The sequence below is a fragment of the Pseudochaenichthys georgianus genome, chromosome 19, assembly GCF_902827115.2.
Source record: "Pseudochaenichthys georgianus chromosome 19, fPseGeo1.2, whole genome shotgun sequence".
Taxonomy (NCBI): domain Eukaryota; kingdom Metazoa; phylum Chordata; class Actinopteri; order Perciformes; family Channichthyidae; genus Pseudochaenichthys; species Pseudochaenichthys georgianus.
The window spans coordinates 25654043-25675909 of record NC_047521.1 but is presented as its reverse complement, the minus strand read 5'-3'; the positions used below and the strand labels follow the sequence as shown (position 1 = coordinate 25675909).

The following is a 21867-nucleotide window of genomic DNA, read 5'->3' as shown; positions in this document are numbered from 1 at the left end:
CAAATGGAAACACGCCACTGATTTTCTCCCTGCCTTCTTACATATGTGAGACATCAGTTAACATGTCTGCACACTACTGGATAATTTAACGTGTTGCCGCTGTTGGGATCTGCACTATGACGGCAGATTGAATTTAGCTACTCATCTGCCCTTGCACTTTACTAGCCACCTTTCCTTTTTAATTCTGAATACCAAAAAACAGGACAATTACACCAGCTGTTCATCATGAATTCAAACTAGTTTTATCAAGATGAGTTAAGATTTAATCACAACATAAAAAAAACATAACGGGTTGCACCACGCAAGCTAGTTCTCACAGAGCTAACGTTAGCCTGCTAATATTCCATGTTAACTCTTGTGTAGCTAACTGACAGCTATAATTAGCATTCCGTAACAAATGTTAGCTGTTGCGTAGCTCAGTAACGTTAGCTTGCTGATATATAAAATGTTAACATTATATAGCTTAGGTTTAGCTTTGTTAATATATCAAATGATAACTGTTGTGTAGCTAAGTAACAAAGCTAACGTTAGCTTGCTGATATACTGTAGTAAATGTTAACATTATATAGCTCAGTGACAAAGCTAAAGTTAGCTTGCTGATATACTGTTGTAAATGTTAACATTATATAGCTTAGAGTAAACTAATGATGGTTTGTCAATATATCAAATGTTAACTGTTGTGTAGCTAAGTAACAAAGCTAACGTGAGCTAGCTGATATACTGTAGTAAATGTTAACATTATATAGCTCAGTGACAAAGCTAAAGTTAGCTTGCTGATATACTGTTGTAAATGTTAACATTATATAGCTTAGAGTAAACTAATGATGGTTTGTCAATATATCAAATGTTAACTGTTGTGTAGCTAAGTAACAAAGCTAACGTGAGCTAGCTGATATACTGTAGTAAATGTTAACGTTATATAGCTCAGTGACAAAGCTAATGTTAGCTTGCTGATATACTGTTGTAAATGTTAACATTATATAGCTTAGAGTAAACTAATGATGGTTTGTTAATATATCAAATGTTAACTGTTGTGTAGCTAAGTAACAAAGCTAACGTGAGCTAGCTGATATACTGTAGTAAATGTTAACGTTATATAGCTCAGTGACAAAGCTAACGTGAGCTAGCTGATATACTGTTGTAAATGTTAACGTTATAGCTCAGTGACAAAGCTAACGTTAGCTTGCTGATATATTCAATGTTAACATTATATCTGCCTATCAACATGTTTGTTAAGTTTTAATGGTGCAACCCGATAAACTTAACAAGTTTTAAACTAGTTAGTTAAAACTTTTTACCAATTTTAATGAACTGCTGGTGTCCAGAGCTTGAAAAGGAGGAGCAAAAGTGCGGCAGAATTTGAGAAACAAACATTTAAAATAAATAGTTTGAATAGTTTGTTTAGCCTTTTATATTTGGCAGACAGTTACAAGTTTTTTTAACAGCATATTATATTGCAGTCTAAAGACTTACTTGCAAGTTTGCTTTGAGCACAGAGTCGTTATCAAAGAGAGGTTTGAGACAGTACAAACCCTAACTCTGCCTCTTACTAACAACAAGTTCGTTTTGCAAACATTTCAAGCAGGCAGAACGTATGCATTAAACTGCAATAAGCCTAACAAAAAGTAAATATTGAAAATACAATGTAAGCCTTTATTTGTTTAGGACCGTTATATTCATGATCCATTACACTACTTTTCTAGATAGCTTGTATTTCATATGGCTTGTTTAAACTTGAGTTACTATGGTTACATTCCACAAGTGTTACTTTTTTTGTTTGGCTCACATTAAATTAGTACTCATAGAAAAGCCAAAAGACGGTTGTTAACATATATTTCGGTTGTTGTCACTGCAAAGAAACATACTTTGATGAAAGACCTTGATAAACTGCCTTTTTTCTCCTGAAATTACTCAACGTATTCGCCCTCACCTTCTTACACTGCAAGACGCCGCCGTCTCCCGCTCAAAGGGTCGAAACCAAAACAAGTAGAAAAATATACGACACATTTTGTGTGAACTACAACCCTGTATTATCGGTTTTAATATGCAAACCACCGTTTTAACCATTAAAACATAACGCAATGAATTCCTCCGACGTACTCAGGAATGAATGACAAACAGGCACTTTTCCTTTCAAAGCTAAATTAAAGAAACACGGGCACGATTATTGCATACCGTAAGAATCATGTGTTTCTTTTGACTCTCGTTGGTCGTGGTTATTTTTTCACAAATGCAGGCAAGTCTGGTGCGCAAAGTGTTTGGCCATCCTTAAGAAAATCACTCTTTAAATTCCAAATTGACTACATTACTAATAACAGGATATGGTTGTTTTTTTGTCGCCATCAGGCTGCAGAATCACTATCCCTCGATAGACGTCGTCGCGTTCACATGCTTTCCCATAACTCACAAATCCCTACTTTACTGAAGCACATACTTACACCATCACCGATTTTACAACCTCGCAAAACTCACCTACGTCTCGATAAACCGTCCACAAAAACGTTACTTTTAGCGACAAATCCCGTGTCAAAGCAAGCCCGAAAGCTCATCCCGCAATACCATCGATCCAGATCCATTAGCCTGTTGCACACAAAAAGACTTTAAAGCACTTTCAACATACAGAAGACGGTCATCAAAAAGCCCCAAGTTATATCTCGCGAAACCTAACCGTGTCATTCTCAATCCCTTAGCGTAAATGCAGAATCATATGCTGAGTGAAAATCCTTTTGAAACCCTATTATCGGAACAGGAAATTATAAAGCTTTTATCACATGTTTACAATGTAGGAAGTAGTAGTGACTCACAAGAAAAGAAAAACATGTTTTAGGATATGTCATAAGCACTCAAAAGATATCCATAGATAAGGGGAGCACTAAGATCATACGTCTGTCAATTCGATTATGTTTCAATGGCTCGCTGCAACTCGTATTGAAGATACAACTACATTTACCATAACATCTGTACAAACTCAATCTGCATGTATATGGCAAGTTGTAAAAGCAGTAGCTTACGAGTGAAACGAATGAAGTCCAACAGAAAAATAGATCACATTAAAACGTTTTTTTTTTTTTTACAGATACTTCTTTCAATTCTCACTGTCGGTTAAAAACTAACCGGAACGTAGTGAAATCATAAAAACTCTCTTATCGTCATCTTAGGTTTGTGAGGGGGAAAAAAAGATTAAGAAATGCCACAATAAATTACAGCTAGGACTCAAAATGAAAAAGAAAATAACTGTAATTGTATTTTATTTTTTTTAAGAAAGAAAATAAAGATCTGTCCTTTCAGAAAGAATTTCTCAAACAGCTAGCTGGCTAATCGCTACACTACTGAAGACTAGCACAAGAGGGGAAAGTGGGAGGGGCAAAGGGGGCGGGGCTAGTGAAGTGGTCTTGGGTCTGACCAGGAGGCGGGGCCCAGCCCAGGACCAGGAAGTGGATGTTTTGGGGGTTAGATGATAGTCATCTGCAGGAGGCCGGGGGGCTGGATGTAGCATCCGCGGCGGCGGCGATGCTAGCCGTCTGCAGGCTGCTGTCGGGGGTCAGGGTCGAGAAGACGTCGATGAAGAAGAAGGAGGAGGAGGAGGAGAAGAGCTCACTGCTGCACCTGTGCTGTGAGACAGAGGGGAAGCTCGGTGGTCAGCTAACCAGATTCAAGTTCAAAGGTTTTATTGTCATATGCACAAAGCTACAGTGTGGAAATGGCAATGAAATTCTTCTGACCTGAGCTCCTTCAACAATGCAATATAATAAAATACAAAATAAAAAGTAGTGCAAAAAGTCTATATACGAGAGTAACACTTCCGAGCAAAAAGTACGGCCCCGCCCACTTTTGGGGGGAAAACAAAGCGGTCATTTGAACGGCGGTCGATACAAATTCTGAAGTTGTTGCCAATCCGATCAGAAATGTAAGAAAACTGTGGATTTCTGGAGGCAAACAATTACATTAAATAATTCGAAATCGACGTTCGGGCTCGATATACGGACGCATTTTGCAGTCTTTTTGCGTATTAGAAACGGATTTGGCGACACTAAAACAGCAATATAATGTTTGTGTAGCAATAATACATATGACATATTTTTTACATGTCTCCAGTACCGATAAAAAGACCGATAAAGTCGGTACCACGGTCTTTCATACCGGGGCTCGGTACCGGTAAGTATTTCCCCAACAGAGTTCAAGACCTTTCAGAACATGTTTGAATTTGTCCTTATTATATTATTATATTCTTTCTTAAACAGGAATCCTCTCACACACTGACACTCACCTATGGACGCAGGCTGTCCTTTGATGACTCCGTTCTTCGTCCTTTCTTCACATTCAAACACTTCTTTATATATAAAATCTGCAACAAACGGGAGACAACAGTAAACCACAGTAGTGAGGCTCAGTGCAGACAGGAAGGCGGTCTGCACTTCACTCATGGCGACTTTCTGGGAGTCACCATTTTGTCTTTCATTTTACACATTGGATGTTGCTTTACGTAGTTTCCTCACACCATTCATAAATGGTATATTCTACACGATTATGTATTTTTAAGGAGGGAAATATGTAAGGAAAATGTTTAAATGCTAACTTCAGGGTTCATACACTTTATCACCAATGACTTCTCCACGACCTTTACTTAATTTTCCATGACCAAAACATTGCTCTTTCTCAGCGTACCACTGGAAATGGTTTATTTTAACATGGAACAGGAAAATAAGGTCTGCATCTGAAACACGTCGTGCCTCTAAAACAAATCCAATAGTTAGCTTACTAGCTTCGACGCGCTGAAGCAACTCTCTCACCAGCAAAACACCTCGCCAGTTAAATGCCATTTACGTTTCATTACTATACGATACAGTATTTATTATCATTATAGTATTACTATTTCGGCGATTAGATAAAATATAAATCATATTTGATGCAACTTTAGTTCAATTTCCATGGAAAAATATTGTTTTCCAGGGCCTGGAATTAGCATTTAGAATTTCCGTGACTTTCCCAGGTTTGTAATGCCCGTAAGAACCCTGTAACTTTCTCATGGCATTTTGTGATACTTGTTGCATTTTAGATGAAAGCAAAACACTTGTTGATACATATATGCTGATGATACTCTACTATATGTTAATTATTCAGTTTCCCTGTGTTTTCTTCTGTCGGTGCCATTTTATTACATCCAAACAATCTATTTATTCGTGTGAAAGTACCACAGGTTAACACTTTACAATGCAGATTTGGATTTTAAATAAAGATTTGGATACAATTGCTCGGGGAGGGAAGGGGGGGGGGGTAGTCTGGGCTCATGTGCACCCTTTAAGTTCATTTATTTCTATTATATATACTATGTTCTTTCCCACTATGACTAAGTGTGCCATTAAGTATGGTATTCCTGTCATGCTGCGTCTTTATTATTTCTTGTTGGCTGTCCGTTTGTCTTCTATGTTGAAAAAGGGAAGCATGACTTCCAGCCCTAAGAAGTCTGTACTATTGCTTACACTTGTATGCTTCTATTTGGATACAAGCAATCTGTAATCGTAAAATAGAAACGTAGTATGTAACATCATGATCAGACTATGCAGAGGGAAGTCTCCCAGGCTGCAGAGCACGAGCACAGAGCGACGTCGTTATGCAACAGGCCGCAGAAAGACGGAGCAGCAGAGGATGCGTTTACCTTTCCACTCCTCCACCGTGTGCTCCCTCTCATCCAGCTGCTTGTCCGTGATGGCGGGCGGCGGCTGGAGAAACAAGGACAGCGTTTTAGTATCTGCTTCTGTCTTCGGAACAGATTCTAAACATGGAGACGTAACTCCGCCCACATCACACTCTTAAATGTTTGGACCGAGAGGAAAACATCTGATTTAAAAACTGCCGTAAAAACGTGATTTTTTAAATACTATTTCCCACTTTCACTAAAACCTCTTAAGACCTTTTTTAAAGACCCTTTCCACACATCTTAAGACCTCGTCTCCACTTGGAGTTCTAACCGGTTACCTTGGCGACACACTTTACCTCACATTGCCTATATACAGTATTGATCGTCCTTCCTCCTTATCTTCCAACCATTTGGACGCAGACTTGCATTTCCCCTTAACGATGTTGCTTAGCAACCGGCGTAAACGGACCTTCGCGCGCTATCAAGCAGTGAGCGCGCGACGTCCTGTTCAGATGGCGTCAAACCCAACGGGAAGCCATCAATAAACTAAACAGAATCTCACTACACACCTACGCCGTCGCCATGACTACATTCAGGCAGACTGCAGAACACAACCTCTCTGGACCATTCAGATACTTATTGAAAACAAGCTACAACATTTAACACCTTGGAAAATGCCGTTTATACTTTTTAATAGCCTTAATTTTCGCTAAATTGATTTATCAACTTTTAATACTTTCTAAGACCCCGCGGACCCCCTGGAAATATATTGACTAACTTGAGTCACGTTCACACAGTAGCTACCATACATCACTTTTTAACCATTTGAATGCCAATGTATCCACATAATGCCACCTTACGGAACGACTGAATCATGTCTGCCTACTCAATGCTCCGGGATTCTTTTGTTTAGTGTTGGATAAGTCAATCATTGGCAACCACACTGATTTAGACGTTTTTTTATTATTTTGAGAGATATCCTCAGTATTTCTGAATGTGAGGCTGAGCTTCGGAGTGATTTGCGCCGGTGAGCTTGATGCATGTTTCCATGCAGCAGATAAACGAGGAGTAAAACGGGAGAAACGGTGCTGCAGTATCTCCAAACTGAAACCTACGGACTCAGCGTATTGGAAACTGCTGCATTAAAGCCTCCTCTCACTAAATCCACTTAGTGCTGAGTTACGTTTTTCAGGGAAATAGGAAAAAACCTTAAATGTATAGCATGCACAGCTGAACCTGCGATGGCGTCGATGTGAGGCAGATAAATCCCTGTGAACTGATCTGCACCTCTCAAGGCTGTGCTGGGTTTCCTGAAGACTGCTTTCAGGGAGAGGCAGCAACAAATTAGGGCTGAACGATATATCGTGTCATGGCGATAACATATTCACATCGCAGGGACGTGCGATTTTATTAATTAATAAAAAACGTGCGATATTAAGTAGGTGAATTAACTCAAACACGTCATGTTACAATTATTTTGCTGCTTGCTACAAAAGGAAAACTTGCGCGGCTCTCATGTCAGGGGTACTTGAGTGAGTGACATGCAGGCTCTGCGTGCACAGCCAATCACAATCATTCTTGATCAGATCACAGCAGGCCCCGCCCCCTAGTTTGCAGACCATCAAAACACCGGTAAAAAATGAGCGAGGAACAGGAGGACAATACTGGCGAGAATGACGATTTACTTCGAAAAACAAAAGCAACATCTGCCATCTGGAACTACTGCACTATCATGACTTAAGGTATGATGACGAGTCAACCAGTTAAGATCCAGACGTCCGTGACTAAAATCTTTCATCCGGTTAAATAAAAATATATCGCAAAGTCAGTTTTTTTCAATATCGTGCAGCCCTACAACAAACGATCTCGAATCCGTCGGATCACCGGCTGAACCGCTTCGCTCCGTCTGTGTGTTTCCAGAGAGAGCTGGGGTGTCACCAAACGGGCAGAACATTTTGCATTCAGAGAAGATTTTAGTCATAGATTAAATAGATTGTATTCATTAATTCGTTAAATTAGAACACATGAGGTAAATATATGTGTTATTTGATATTTTATTTTATTCCCTGTACAGCACTTTGGTCAACTGAGGTTTTTTTTTTTTAAATGTGCTACATAAATACATAAAGATTGAGATTGAGATATATAATAAGATAACATTACAATAAATATATCCAGATAAGCAGTAGAACATATATACCGTACTTTTCGGACTATAAGCCGCGACTTTTCCCCCATTTTTGTTGTACAGCTAACGGCCACTAGGGGACCTCCTAAATCTATGGATTTTACAGGTAAAATTAACCACCTTTAACGCTACGGGCTCTAGGACCGGTCCGCGCCCGCCACCTCTAAGCGGCGGCTCCAGCGGAAAAAGCTGGAGGCCGGAAAAGAGCGAGACAGGTAGCGCGCCAAAGTAAAAGTGGAACCGAGAGACAGAACGAGAGCAAGACAGACGGACAATTTAGCTGCTGCGGCTTATATGCAGCTTTATAGTCCGAAAAGTACGGTACATCGATAGAGTACATCAATAAAATACACAACTTAAAAAATAGACACTATATATATTATAAAAGCTTAATTAATTAAGACATACATTGCCGTTTTAATGCAGGGGGGAAACTATTATTTATGTTGACAGTGAAATACATGACATTGGTCGTTTTCAACATCCATTCATCGGGCTGTACTCACCGCCTCCACCTCAGTCGGGTCGTACCACACGTTGATGTAGGGGTGCTGCAGGGCCTCGTCCACCGAGATGCGCTTTGAGGCGTCGATCACCAGCATCTTGCAGAGGAGGTCCCGGGCCTGGCTCGCTGCGGAGGGGTTAGGAAAAGAGACGAGGGTAGACGTTAAGGTGTGATTAAAGGTCACCTATTATGCAAAATCAACATGTGTCCCCTCTTCTCCATGTCTCTTCTACATCAACATGTGTCCCCTCTTCTTCATGTCTCTTCTACATCAACATGTGTCCCCTCTTCTTCATGTCTCTCCTACATCAACATGTGTCCCCTCTTCTTCATGTCTCTTCTACATCAACATGTGTCCCCTCTTCTCCATGTCTCTTCTACATCAACACGTGTCCCCTCTTCTCCATGTCTCTTCTACATCAACATGTGTCCCCTCTTCTCCATGTCTCTTCTACATCAACATGTGTCCCCTCTTCTCCATGTCTCTTGTACATCAACATGTGTCCCCTCTTCTTCATGTCTCTTCTACATCAACATGTGTCCCCTCTTCTTCATGTCTCTTCTACATCAACATGTGTCCCCTCTTCTCCATGTCTCTTCTACATCAACATGTGTCCCCTCTTCTCCATGTCTCTTCTACATCAACATGTGTCCCCTCTTCTCCATGTCTCTTCTACATCAACATGTGTCCCCTCTTCTTCACGTCTCTTCTTCATCAACATGTGTCCCCTCTTCTCCATGTCTCTTCTACATCAACATGTGTCCCCTCTTCTCCATGTCTCTTCTACATCAACATGTGTCCCCTCTTCTTCACGTCTCTTCTACATCAACATGTGTCCCCTCTTCTTCACGTCTCTTCTTCATCAACATGTGTCCCCTCTTCTCCATGTCTCTTCTACATCAACATGTGTCCCCTCTTCTTCATGTCTCTTCTACATCAACATGTGTCCCCTCTTCTCCATGTCTCTTCTACATCAACATGTGTCCCCTCTTCTTCATGTCTCTTCTACATCAACATGTGTCCCCTCTGTGGAAAGAGACTCTGAAAGTTTCAGGAACAAAGATTTTCTCTCTTTTTGATCCATTTCTATAAAAACCTGTCTGAAAACGAGCTGATCAGATTTTGGCCACTTTATGATGTCATAACGATGTGTTGTCTTGAGTAACCATTAGCCAATCAGCAACCAAGGCATTGTGGGGCAGCATTTTCTCCTTTCCTTTCGGCGAGGGAGGTCCAGTGGTTCCTACGCTAAAGGAGGTTATAAAGGAAGTTTGAAACCTCCTTTCCTTTCATCTAGAGAATTGGAACGACACTTATCATGGCCGCCACGGAGGGACTTCCGGGTCATTTCACTCCGGAAGGTTCCTAAGCTAAACGGACTATTGGAACGCAGCCCAAGACACGCTTGAGGTGAATTCCTCTCAGCTGTCAGCTCCTGTAATAAGTGCTTAATCTTTAGGCAGCCAACGAAAATGGATTCGTCACTCGGGCTTTGCCGTCAGCGGATGTTTGTGAAGATGCTAAATCAAACTGATGCTATGAGAAGTTCATATTTTAAGGGCTTTGCAAGTGTGTGGAGACATCATAGCGAGCCACCATTGAACCATTATAATAATCCTTCAAAGGACAAAAAGCCATTTAGAAACTCAACCCTGATAAAGTCGACATTAGCACAAAAAACCCCAGCTTTATTGAGTCTTTTGTCCATTTTTTAGGCAGTAAAACGGAAACATACGGTGGAAATAAATCTCATTACTCCTCACACCGTCGGGGATGTGATAAAAAAGTTAATTTAAATGTTACAATGGTTCCCCTTCAGGCTTCAATGTCTGCACCTGGCAGAGGAACTATTCCCCAAAATCTGGTTTTCACTTTTAGCAGGAGCTTCATGTACAGCCTCACACCCATCTCTACTCTCCTAGTGCTTTCAGTCAGTCTTCACGGGACTGGTTCCTGGGCTTTAACCCTTACGTACCCCGAGGGACTTGTTTGGTTCTCCATATTTCATCAATCATGGCTTTTTTAATGCATGTTTGGCCTTTTTCTTCTTGTGTCTTTGAAGTCTCAGCTCCTATAATAACTCTGAAATGACTTGTATTTAAACGACAGACACTACGACCTCTGTGGGGGAAACTTCTGAACAAGTGGAGTCAGAGACACGAGGAGAGCTGGAGCCTTGATGGCGAATACTGACGGTTCATTTGGAGCTTCGGCCGGAGAACTCACACGACATGCCACAAGCCACGATCTGACCACACGGGTGAGATGCCACAATCAATCCTGAAGCCCTCCTGTAGCTCCAGGTTTGAACTATCAGAGTGTAATAATCAACGTTCTTCAATAGACTGAACAGCTGAGGACACTGAATCACAGTTGTTGTCGCTTACGGCTCGGGGTCATCTACACCCCGAGAAGGAAGTGTTCCAGGTGTCCCACAACATTAACTATCTGACGGAGAGCTGCCCGGTCACACACTGGTCACAACAACAACATGCGTGGGCATCTGCGTCCGAGGGCAAAAGGCAAACCTGTAGACAGAATTATTCCCTGACCGTTTAAAGACAATAACGTCCCCATTGATGCCCATTAAAATCCATGAGCCATTGCAGCATAACACCAACGTTTGAGACATGTGTAACTACAGTATGTGTTGAATTATTATCAAGCACTTTTGTTTTTGGAAGGAAATTAAAATGATGTAAATTGTATTGATTCATTTAAAAGAAAATAAATGCAAAATATTTAATATTATTATATAACTTTTTGGGTAAAATGGAAAATTATGTAAAATATTGAAATATTGAAAGAAGGGTGTTTATCCCTTAGTGTCTCAGTAAAATTAAATATATATAATAAACTATCAAATTAATAATAAAAACTCAAATTGATTGAAAACGAAAGGGGAAAAAAGGAAAATATTGATGTCAGTTTTTAGCCACAGATATGATTTTTTAAGAGCAGCTAATTGCAGCTAAATATACCTTTACAGCCAATCAGAAGTATTAGAGAGTGGTACAAGTACTGTCCTTACACAACCCTGGTGTAAACAATGTCGGTTAATAGCGAGACAGCCCCACGCTTACCTTTCAGTTTGTTGTGTTCAGAGTCTGCAGGAAACAGCACGTCGGGGAAGAGCTTCTCGAAGCTGTAGCCGGCATATCGAGGTCTGTTCTCCACGTAGGTCCTCACCGATTGGTTGAGCTTCATCAGGAACTCCTGAGACGGCGTTCCCAGCTGTTCGATCACCTTGTTCCACTGGTCGATATCTTCAGGGTCAGGGTTAAGAGAACAACTGCACTGGGTCTGGACTAAAGGGGCCGCCTTTTCAGAGTCGAGGAAGGTCATTTTTAGCAACATTTTTCAACTACCGTACTTTTCGGACTATAAGCCGCGACTTTTGACTTGTGTACAGCTAACGGCCACTAGGGGACCTCCTAAATCTATGGATTTTACAGGTAAAATTAACCACCTTTAACTCTACGGGCTCTATGACCGGTCCGCGCCCGCCACCTTTAAGCGGCGGGCTCCAGCAGGAAAAGAATCAAACCTGTGGAATCAGAATGGACACAACACAAACATAAAAAGGTAATGTTTACCTCAAGTAATCCAGATGTTGGAAATACTGTATGTATGCGGAACAGAAACACACGCATACATACAGAAGTACAGATCTACCTGGAGGACTAATACAGTCACATCTCTTCTCATCTTTAACACTGAATGAACAACAATGAGGAAAAGCCTGTTTTTCCGCAACAGATTTTCGTCCATAACCGATTTTACAAGCTATTTTTGAAAAGCGATCAATTCTGCTTGTCGACGGGTATTTACATGGTTCGAAAAAGTAATTATTCATATATTTAAATCCACTCAATGCGGTCCTGTCAGAAGGTGAACATTAGAGAATCATGACGGTAGCAGATGAACAGACACTGATTTTATTTGCTGATGAAATACCGCTTAACCAACCACCAGCAATCTTCCACGCAAACCAAAGTTAGCTATGGAGTGCCACAGGGCTCAGTGCTCGGACCTATTTTGTTCACATTATATATGCTTCCGTTAGGCAATATTATAAGGAATCATTCTGTAAACTTTCATTGTTATGCGGATGATACTCAACTATATTTATCAATCAAGCCTGATGAAATTAATCATCTAAATAAAATTCAAGACTGCCTTAAGGACTTAAAAACGTGGATGACCTTAAACTTTTTGATGTTAAACACGACCAAAACTGAAGTTATTGTACTTGGCCCGAAGAATCTACGAAACAAATTATCTAAAGATATACTAACTATGGATGGCATTAATTTGGCCTCCAGTGAGACTGTAAGGAATCTTGGTGTTATATTTGATCAGGATTTATCCTTTAACGCCCACATAAAATCAATTTCAAGGACCGCCTACTTCCATCTACGTAACATTGCAAAAATCAGGCATATCTTGCCTCAAAACGATGCAGAGAAACTAGTCCATGCATTTGTTACTTCTAGGCTGGATTATTGTAACTCTTTATTATCAGGGAGTACCAAGAAGTCAATCAAGTCGCTTCAGCTGATTCAAAATGCTGCGGCTCGTGTACTAACCAGAGTTAGGAAAAGGGACCACATTACTCCTGTTCTGGCTGCCTTACACTGGCTCCCTATAGAACACAGGATAGAATTTAAAATTCTTCTTCTCGCCTACAAAGCCCTTAATGGGCAGGCGCCATCTTACCTTAAATAACTCATTATACCCTACTGTCCTACTAGGGCATTGCGTTCCAAGAATGCAGGGTTGTTGGTTGTTCCTAGAATCTCTAAAAGTACAATGGGAGCCAGAGCCTTTTCTTATCAAGCTCCACATTTGTGGAATCAGCTTCCAGTTTGTGTTCGGGCGGCAGACACCCTATCCGTTTTTAAGAGTGCGCTTAAGACCTTCCTTTTTGATAAAGCTTATAGTTAGGGCTGATTAGATTCAGCCCCTAGTTTTGCTGATATAGGCTTAGTTTGTCGGGGGACATCTTACTTCTTCCTTCTCTCTGTCTATACCCGTGTACACTCATGTTCCGATTAACCCAGCTTCCCCAAATGTCTTTCTTTTTGGTGTCTATATACGCTGGGATCCGGAGTCATGGATGATCCTGCGGTCCTGTGTCCTGGATCTTGAGTCGTGGCTGTGGTCCTGGATCATAGGTCCTGGATGGATATCCTCGTGGATTCATCTTCCTATTATATACACACATGCATTTCCAAACATTTGGACTACCTATGTTGCAAATGTATTATCTTTTCAATTTACACACGGCATCTATTGCACGTCTGTCCGTCCTGGGAGAGGGATCCCTCCTCTGTTGCTCTCCCTGAGGTTTCTCCCATTTTTCCCTTTAAACTGGGTGTTCTTTGGAAGTTTTTCCTTGTACGATGTGAGGGTCTAAGGACAGAGGGTGTCGTATTGTCATACTGATATTCTGTACACACTGTGAAGACCACTGAGACAAATGTAACATTTGTGATATTGGGCTATATAAATAAACATTGATTGATTGATTGACCAGCATGTCCTTGCCGCTTAGAGATGTCCCGCCCCTTAGCCTATCACGGACAATGTGTTGGAGCGCTAGCCAATGGGAGCGGATGTTACGAAAGGTAAACAAAGAAGTCCAATGGAGGTGTATCAGGCAGTGTGTGGGAGAGAGACTCCTTCTGAAGGGAACACTGGGATTCTAGCCTCTAGCACACAAATCTATATAACACACGACCGGAAAGGGAACACCCCAAAGAGCAGAACAGGGCCCCTTTGAATATTTCAAGCGTACATAACCACGGAGCGCTGTCCGGGCTTTAAGTGCTACTGTAGCTAATTTTTTAAGATGATGGACCGACTGTGTCTATTAACGCTCTCTAGTCCGTATCGGCACGGCAGGAGAGTATGCAAATGAACCTATATGGGTGATTTATACAGTGTCTGCTTCACTCGGCTTCTTGATCGTACAAAAAAAAAAAAAAAAAAAAATCGTAAAAATAATATCCTACTATTTTTGTTTTTATAAATTTTTTCGAAAGGATTTGAATAAAGTTTCCAAAATGCTAATTCCCTCTGATATCGCAATCGCAAAATCAGTGCGAAATAATCTTCAATGGTTATTTTTGCAGAATCGATCAGCCCTAGCGGTAAGCGACTATTCGCCGATGTTAATTGTGAAATAAATGCATGTTCGAGCGTGAACACGATGTGTCGCTCGGCAGGTTTTTCCCATTGTGTGAAACGATATGAACAAGATGTCAGACAGAAGGATGAGAGACATGGGGTGTTTCTCGATGTCAAGGAAGGATGCTCCAGAGCCACTATTTCAAGGATGCTACGTCATCGAGTGCCGCCGAATGACTGTTCCAACGTCCAGGATGCTTGGAATTCTACCGAGCCCGGCATCCTTCGTAGCGAGAAATTTCGAGGCTGCACATGTGTATCCTCCGCGGTCTTAAAATCCCCACAATGCTTTGCGCACGGACCAATTTCCTAAAATCTGTGGTGGAAAATGGAAGGCGGGGCCTCTCACATGACGCACACCTGCTCGCCTGTTCCACTCTTCCTTCTCCGAATGCCAGGAAGGATTCTTGCCTAGCTTCTGAAGGAAGTGACTCGGAAGACATGTGCTACCAAGGAAGCGTCCTCGACATTGAGAAACACCCACGGACTGCATTTAGGGGGTTTATTTTTTATTTTTTTTGGATGGAGGTTCAACGTAAGGATACGATCAGTGCCTGGAAACAACACACTACCCCGGACCATTTCAGCCATGATGCAGCCAACAGACCAGACATCAACTGAAAAATGAAATGACAAACCACCAAATTAGCATGCAGGACTGGAAGACGAACTGAAAACATAAGCCCAAAAACATAAAGGAAGGGGAAATTATAAATAAACAAAAACATGATGTGCGGCCAGGTTTGATACATGACAGAAATGAATTGCATGCAGCCGAGTGCACTCATTGACCTCGGTCAGCGTCCCAGGACGAAGATGGAAATTGTATTTGACGTGACATTACATTGAAATCGAATGGAAGAACTTATTAAATAATGTTTAAGGTTGTTTCTGCAGCAGGTTGATTGAATGGTGAATCCTGAGCTTTTACAAGTGCGACACCGACTGTCAAGGTCATTGTTTTATTTGCAGATTTCAACACCCTCCGTATCCTCACTGCAATTCATATAACTTGTATGTTCCACTTCGACGAATCCACCTGAGAAATTATTCATATTCTCCCAATTTCTCTAGACCAGAAGGCAGATTTTCTTTGTGTTATTCTGAGGAACAATTGATCTTTTTGTGCGACTGTTGCTATGGCTTTTTACAAAAGGCATATGGAGAGCAGTTTGAGGATACACAAGCGTATTTTTATGCAAGATCTCAGCTATGAACGAGCAAACTTCTCAATTCTATTTCCGTTTCATGTGACTGTCTTGAAGCTGCAGTGCAGGTGCTGAAAGGGGTGTGTGTGTGTGTGTGTGTGTGTGTGTGTGTGTGTGTGTGTGTGTGTGTGTGTGTGTGTGGTCTAGCATTACTATACTTGTGGGGACCTAAATCTGTTTACTCAGGAAATGCATGTAAGTCAATGTAATGTCCCCTGAAGTGATGTATACATGGTATGTGTGTGTGTGTGTGTGTGTGTGTGTGTGTGCGTGCGTGCGTGTGTGTGCGTGTCTGCATGAAGAGCAGGTGGGTGGCTGTGATTCGAGGTGTCAGGCACATCTGAGAAATAGAACGACTCGTTGCTCACAGGATTTGATCTCCGTGCGATGCGGCAGATGAAAAAAAAAAAGAAAGGGAATAGCTTGAAGAGATGAAAGACGTTTCGGTGCTACGTTGTTTTTCTTTCAGGAGAAATGCCAGACACTGCTGCAAGCAGCTCAAGGATACAATCCCTTCCTGGAAAAAGGATTTTGTGGCGAACCATTTCTGCCATAATGCAGCCCACAGCCCAAATATCCACTACATGTGCGCAGCGTAAAAAGGAGGGAAAAGAGAATGAGCAAAAGAATGCAACAAGTCAGCAGGAGAAATTAGTTTTGGTGAAGAGGAGGAAGGACAAGAGAGTAAAGGAACTCTCCTGATATCGACCTAATGATTTCTGTACAAAAGGAAAAAAGTTATTCTCTGAGTTCTTTAAAAGTCCAAAAATCCACATTTGCTTAATTTACTATTAAGCATCGAAGCTGATGCCGACCTATCTGCGCGGCTACTCGAGCCTTCATCATGTTTTTATCGAAGGGAATTTAACATTTCAGTCAGGATGATTGTTCGAGAATTGGATAGAAAGGCTGAAACCACTCGTGTGCCTGTATGCTAAATAAGAAACCATAGAGAATTAGCTTAGCTTAGCATAAAGCCTGGGAACAGGGATAACCAGCTAGCATGGCAGCCATTCTTTACTCGAGCTTCATATCTAACAAACGGACATGAGTGGCATCAGTCTTCAAAACCAATTAATGGCAACTAAGCATATTTCTTAAAATGTTCGACTATTCCTTTATTACGATGTTGCCTAAACTGTGACAGGAGCACCAAGAGAAACTGCTGAGTCATGCACAAGTCACTGTTTTCATGCTGGCGTTTTTAAAGCCAGGCTGTATGGAGCGCAGGACCGGCAGCCTCTTAATAAAACATCAAACGCATGCTGAAGCGCTGCTGGGAACTGGAGTCCCCCGACAGGAAGTTTCCCACAATGCACCTCTGCCCAACATGCCAACTTCCCCGGACCCCTCGAGTGTGACATTTACAGGAACAGTGAGTGCGTGAGAGTGTGTGTGCTGAAAAACATCCCATGCAGTAGCTTTCGGAGCTCCTCATTGGTCGCTGAGAAGGAGCTGCTTCTTGTACTCACCGTTGGCCTGGTAACCCATGCCCAGGATGACTTCGGGGGCGCGGTAATATCGGGTCACAACGTAGGGCGTCATCAGGAGGCCGGTGGCGGCGGTTCGGGCCAAACCGAAGTCCAGGATCTTCAGCGTGCAGTCGGACTTCACCACGATGTTGCTGGGCTTCAGGTCCTGACAGGAAACACAGAAGATTCAGATTCAAGGCTTTGATAGAGTGGAGCAGTGACGAGTCCTAAAACCCGGAAGTGAGTTAGCATTTCACCACTTCCTGTTCCCTCGTCTCGGAGCCAACGGGAATTCTCCTTAGGATTTTGGAAAATAGCTGAAATAAGGTCTGTGTTTGACACAAAGTTAAGAGACGGATCACGTTTTGTTCTACGACATTAAATCCATCAGCAAGTTTGTTTTCCCCCGTGTTCTGCTTGAAAGCAAGTCCCTGCCTCCTGCAAAGTGTTCAGACAGACGCTTCAACTTGTTCCATTTTGAATCTGTGTGTTTGAATATGGATCTGAAGTCGGCGTGATGTTGAAGTCGTGCTGCTGGACTCGCCTGTAGCTCCTTTATAGCATAACGTTAGCATTTAGCTTCTGGCCATTAGAGTTATGATTAGAAGATTATAAAAGTAGGAAGACATGTGGAGATTATCCGGCTGAACAAAACGTGCATTTATCAAACAGGTTCGTTTTCCACAGACATTATTTCGACCTATTTTCTACAGAGCCCCTTAGGGGACAAAATAATTTGAAGAAAAAAAAATTGCGAGATCTCGAAATACTATTCATTTAGCTCAATGTACTTCCTGGTCAGTTCGGCTGCTACGGCAACACAGAAACCACAACAATGGAGCGGTTCATCGATTTTACTTTGAGCTTGGCCTTAAATATAAAGATATAACATCAGTGTAGGGGTGGGCGATATTGAAAAATATGTTATCACGATATTTTCAGGCAGTATCACGATAGACGATATATATCACGATATTTTTTCATGTCGGTTATTATGGTTATTTTTCAAGTTACTTAACAGAACAAGCACCTACAAGGTAACAGAAACTAAAACAAAAAGGAGTAACAGACCAAAATAGCATTTCAAGCTAGTTTTATTTCAGAAATGAAACCCTGAATGAACAAGTGAGCAGTGAACATCAATAAACATGAAAAGGAGGGTAAAACATAACTAAGTAAAACATAAAACATCAATGAGGAAAAGTCAGTGCCAAACAATTAAAATGTAAACTTTAGACTTGAAGTGTAATAAAAGACTTTAGCATAACTGAAGGGAAAAACATAAAACGCCACAGCGTCAGTTATGTCTTTCCACCGTTTGCTAGTCTTTCCATCAGGAGCCCCTTGATGAAATGCCTGCCCTATGGTTGCTCGCTGCAAAGAAAGGGGGCGAGGGACTTTGGGAGCGTGTCAAACAACTCGGACTGAACGAAAGCAGAGGTGCGCTGACATTGTGAAATCGATCGGGCTTGATATATGGTGAAATTAAAATCAGTAGGTGAGGCTGGGGGAGCGGGAGGGGAAGAGGCTCTCCGTCCGCTGTCATAGCCCCCTGCGCCGCGCACGGAGAGCCTCTTCCCCTCCCGCTATTTTTTTTTTTTTTTTTATCACGATAGGACGATATCTCTGAAAAAGCATATCGTGGAGACCTAATATCGTCACGACGATATATATCGTCATATCGCCCACCCCTACATCAGTGCTTGGCAATAGGCACGGGTTTCACACACAGACTGTATATATAAAGGGTTTCACATAAGTGAAGACACCTCAAGAGAACACTCAGAGCGAGGGGACATGCACGTTCCTCTGAGCTGAGTTATTGACGGATTCGAATTTCGCGGATCAATAACAAACATGACTTTACAATCATAGCAAGGTAGACAACGAGCTCCAGAGTCGTTTCTGTCAGAACAGTTCGATACGCGCCGTCATCCGAGCTAAACATCAAGAATTGGTCACAATCTGCAGCTGGAGAAGAGAGGAGTGCTTAGGGACCGTCTACAAACTGCAACGGGGTTTTTTCTTTTTTTCTCCCCATGTCCCCTAGGGGGCTCCGTAATTTGCAAGTAATCAAATAGAATAGAAATAGCGCAAGAATAGTCTATATACAGCAGGGACAGAGTTAGAGGGCTTGCTGACACTGAGGGTGTCTGAACGTGTATTACTGTTAATGTAGATAGACAATACATTTCACAATGGAAATACATTATGTTGGTTAAAATGCACCAATTAAAGTAAGAAATGGCCTGGGATTGAACATTATATGATTCTGCTCTCAATGGAGAATGGAAAAGGTTTGACATTTTAAATCTAAGAATATGTTATTTTATTTACCTACTCTCCTTATTGTTCTTATGAGTTTAACTTAGCTAACAGTGTGACATCAAAGTGACTGAAAAAAAAAAACTTTTCACTTTAGATCAGAGATATCATTTTCCCACGGTTGCAAAATTCCATTTTTTAATGGAAGAAATAACAAACACGACCTAAAAAAAAAACATGCCGATTTACAGAAGCAGGTTGCCAATAAACTACATATCCCACAATGCATCTCACATTTTACTTTTTTCTCAGAATTTTACTTTTTTTCTTCAAAATGTTACTTCCCTTTTTTTCCAGAATTTGGCTTTTCTGTATATATATTAAATATTTATATATGTATTTTTATATAGTCTTAAAGTGACAACCGGCCCTTTGAGTGCAACCAGAATGTTAATGTGGATATTAGGACATAACATGGATAAATATGCCTGAAAGGAATCTGCATAAAACACGACATTATCAAGCAATTCTTTTTTTTTGCATTTGGAGATGCATCATATAAAACATTAAAATACTTGATTTAAGTCCATTTTTATTATTATTATTATTATTATTATTATGTGACGATGTCCAATTCAGAAAATAAAAAATGTTCTCACTGGAAATCCAAGTTGGTTTGCAATACACATTTTAATTTTAAATGGCCTGAGATTAACCATTGGACATTAAACAATTGTCATACGTGTGTGTAGGCGTGTGGCGCAGTGGGTAGTGCGTTGGTGTTCGGACCAGGGGGCAGTGGGCACAGGTTCAAACCCCACTGCAGTCAACATGTCGTTGTTTCCCTGAGACACTTCACCCCAAACCGTAATTTATTTATTTACAGTATAAAAAACAACTACCGACGGAGATGTGGCTTCAAACTGTTTGGTTTCCTTTTGGTAGCATTTTTTTATTTCATCGTTATTTTCCAGCTCTGTGTTTGTGTATCAGAGCTGTAATACGTCACCTGACACCTGCAGGAAGACACAACGAGCTCCGACTCTATTTGTCTCCTGGCGACGCCCTGAACTTCCCCGATGCATGACGGAAACAAAGGAGATTTTAAAATGCTTTTCCTTTGAAGAGGAAGTGTGCTTTCCCTCTGCTGCGGGTAACCCTCACAGGACTCAGGGCCTGTTGCTAGGATGTGCCAATGTGCTTCTGCCTATTGATATATCACAGACGTCATTTGCAAGCTGTGAGTTTCAGGGTGACAAGTTGGTAGTAGATTAGAAATGTCAACTCTTAACTCTTAATCATGATCACTCCCCGGTATAGAGAATACTTAAAAACGCCCAAGGACAACTCGATCAAACACACACTTAATCCAGTCATTTAAAATGCCATCTCAAAAGAAAACACATAATTAAATGTCAGGCTTGAACAGATTGTCCTGGTTTAAGTCTGGTAAAAAGTGGCTAACAGAAACACTGCAATGAGACGTAGCAGTGGCGCTAAAGACCCTCCCAGGAAGTGAGCCGGTCATTAAAGAAAATGTACATAGTGGCCAAAAAGGGGTACTTTGATTACCGTGATGCAATTGGGACCAAAACAACATTTTCCCATTGATTAACATTGGGAAACAGACATTGTTCAGCTACATCAACTACCCACTACGAACATTTGAATACATCTTATTCAAATCGTAAGGTCCTTAAAGATGGAAAATGCTCTAAAAGCCAGATGTATATCCCCACCTCCATCAGTTTAACTGAGCTAAGATCGAGTTTAACGATGCTGTAAGGCAGGGGTGTCAAACTCAAGGCCCGGGGGCCAAATCCGGCCCGCGACTTCATTTTCTGTGGCCCCGCAAGAGCTCTGAAATAATATAATATGTTTATTATACGATTACATGGCGATGTACAGAGGCACGTTGCCCATAAACTACATGTCCCACAATGCATCTCTCATTTGACTTTTTTCTCAGAATTTGACTTTTTTTTCAAAATCATTTTGTGACATTCTTACTGAAGAGACTTGCAATTATTTGCCCTAGACTTCTGCTTCCAGACGTAGTTAATTATGAAGTTATTATTACCCTATCAGATAATAATCCAATGCAGAGGCAATAATGTAATATAATACATTATTTTATATATATTCAATATTTATATATGTATTTTTATATAATCTTAAAGTTACAACCGGCCCTTTGAGTGCAATCATGATGCTGATGTGGCCCGAGATGAAATTGAGTTCGACCCCCTTGCTGTAAGGTGACAAATTGGAGGCGGGGCTTAAGCAAAACACAAAAGCACATACTCTAAGAAACGGGTTTTCTTGCACTCGAGTGATTTTGTCTTCATGCGAAACTGTGCACATGTCAGAGGTATAAACGGTGCCCGGGCTATAACGT

At 41.2% G+C, this 21867-nt stretch overlaps 1 protein-coding gene across 1 annotated transcript in view; it reads right to left on the bottom strand.

Annotated features, from left to right (window-relative positions):
• Positions 1-2737: 2737 nt before the first annotated feature.
• Positions 2738-21867, bottom strand: part of mapk8b (mitogen-activated protein kinase 8b) — a 43403-nt gene continuing 24273 nt past the window's right edge. Inside the window, 8 exon segments of the mRNA XM_034106698.2 lie at positions 2738-3562; positions 3565-3606; positions 4268-4345; positions 5657-5720; positions 8333-8457; positions 11416-11598; positions 16241-16312; positions 17205-17370. Coding sequence (XP_033962589.1) covers positions 3462-3562; positions 3565-3606; positions 4268-4345; positions 5657-5720; positions 8333-8457; positions 11416-11598; positions 16241-16312; positions 17205-17370 — 831 coding nt within the window. The 3' untranslated portion in view covers positions 2738-3461.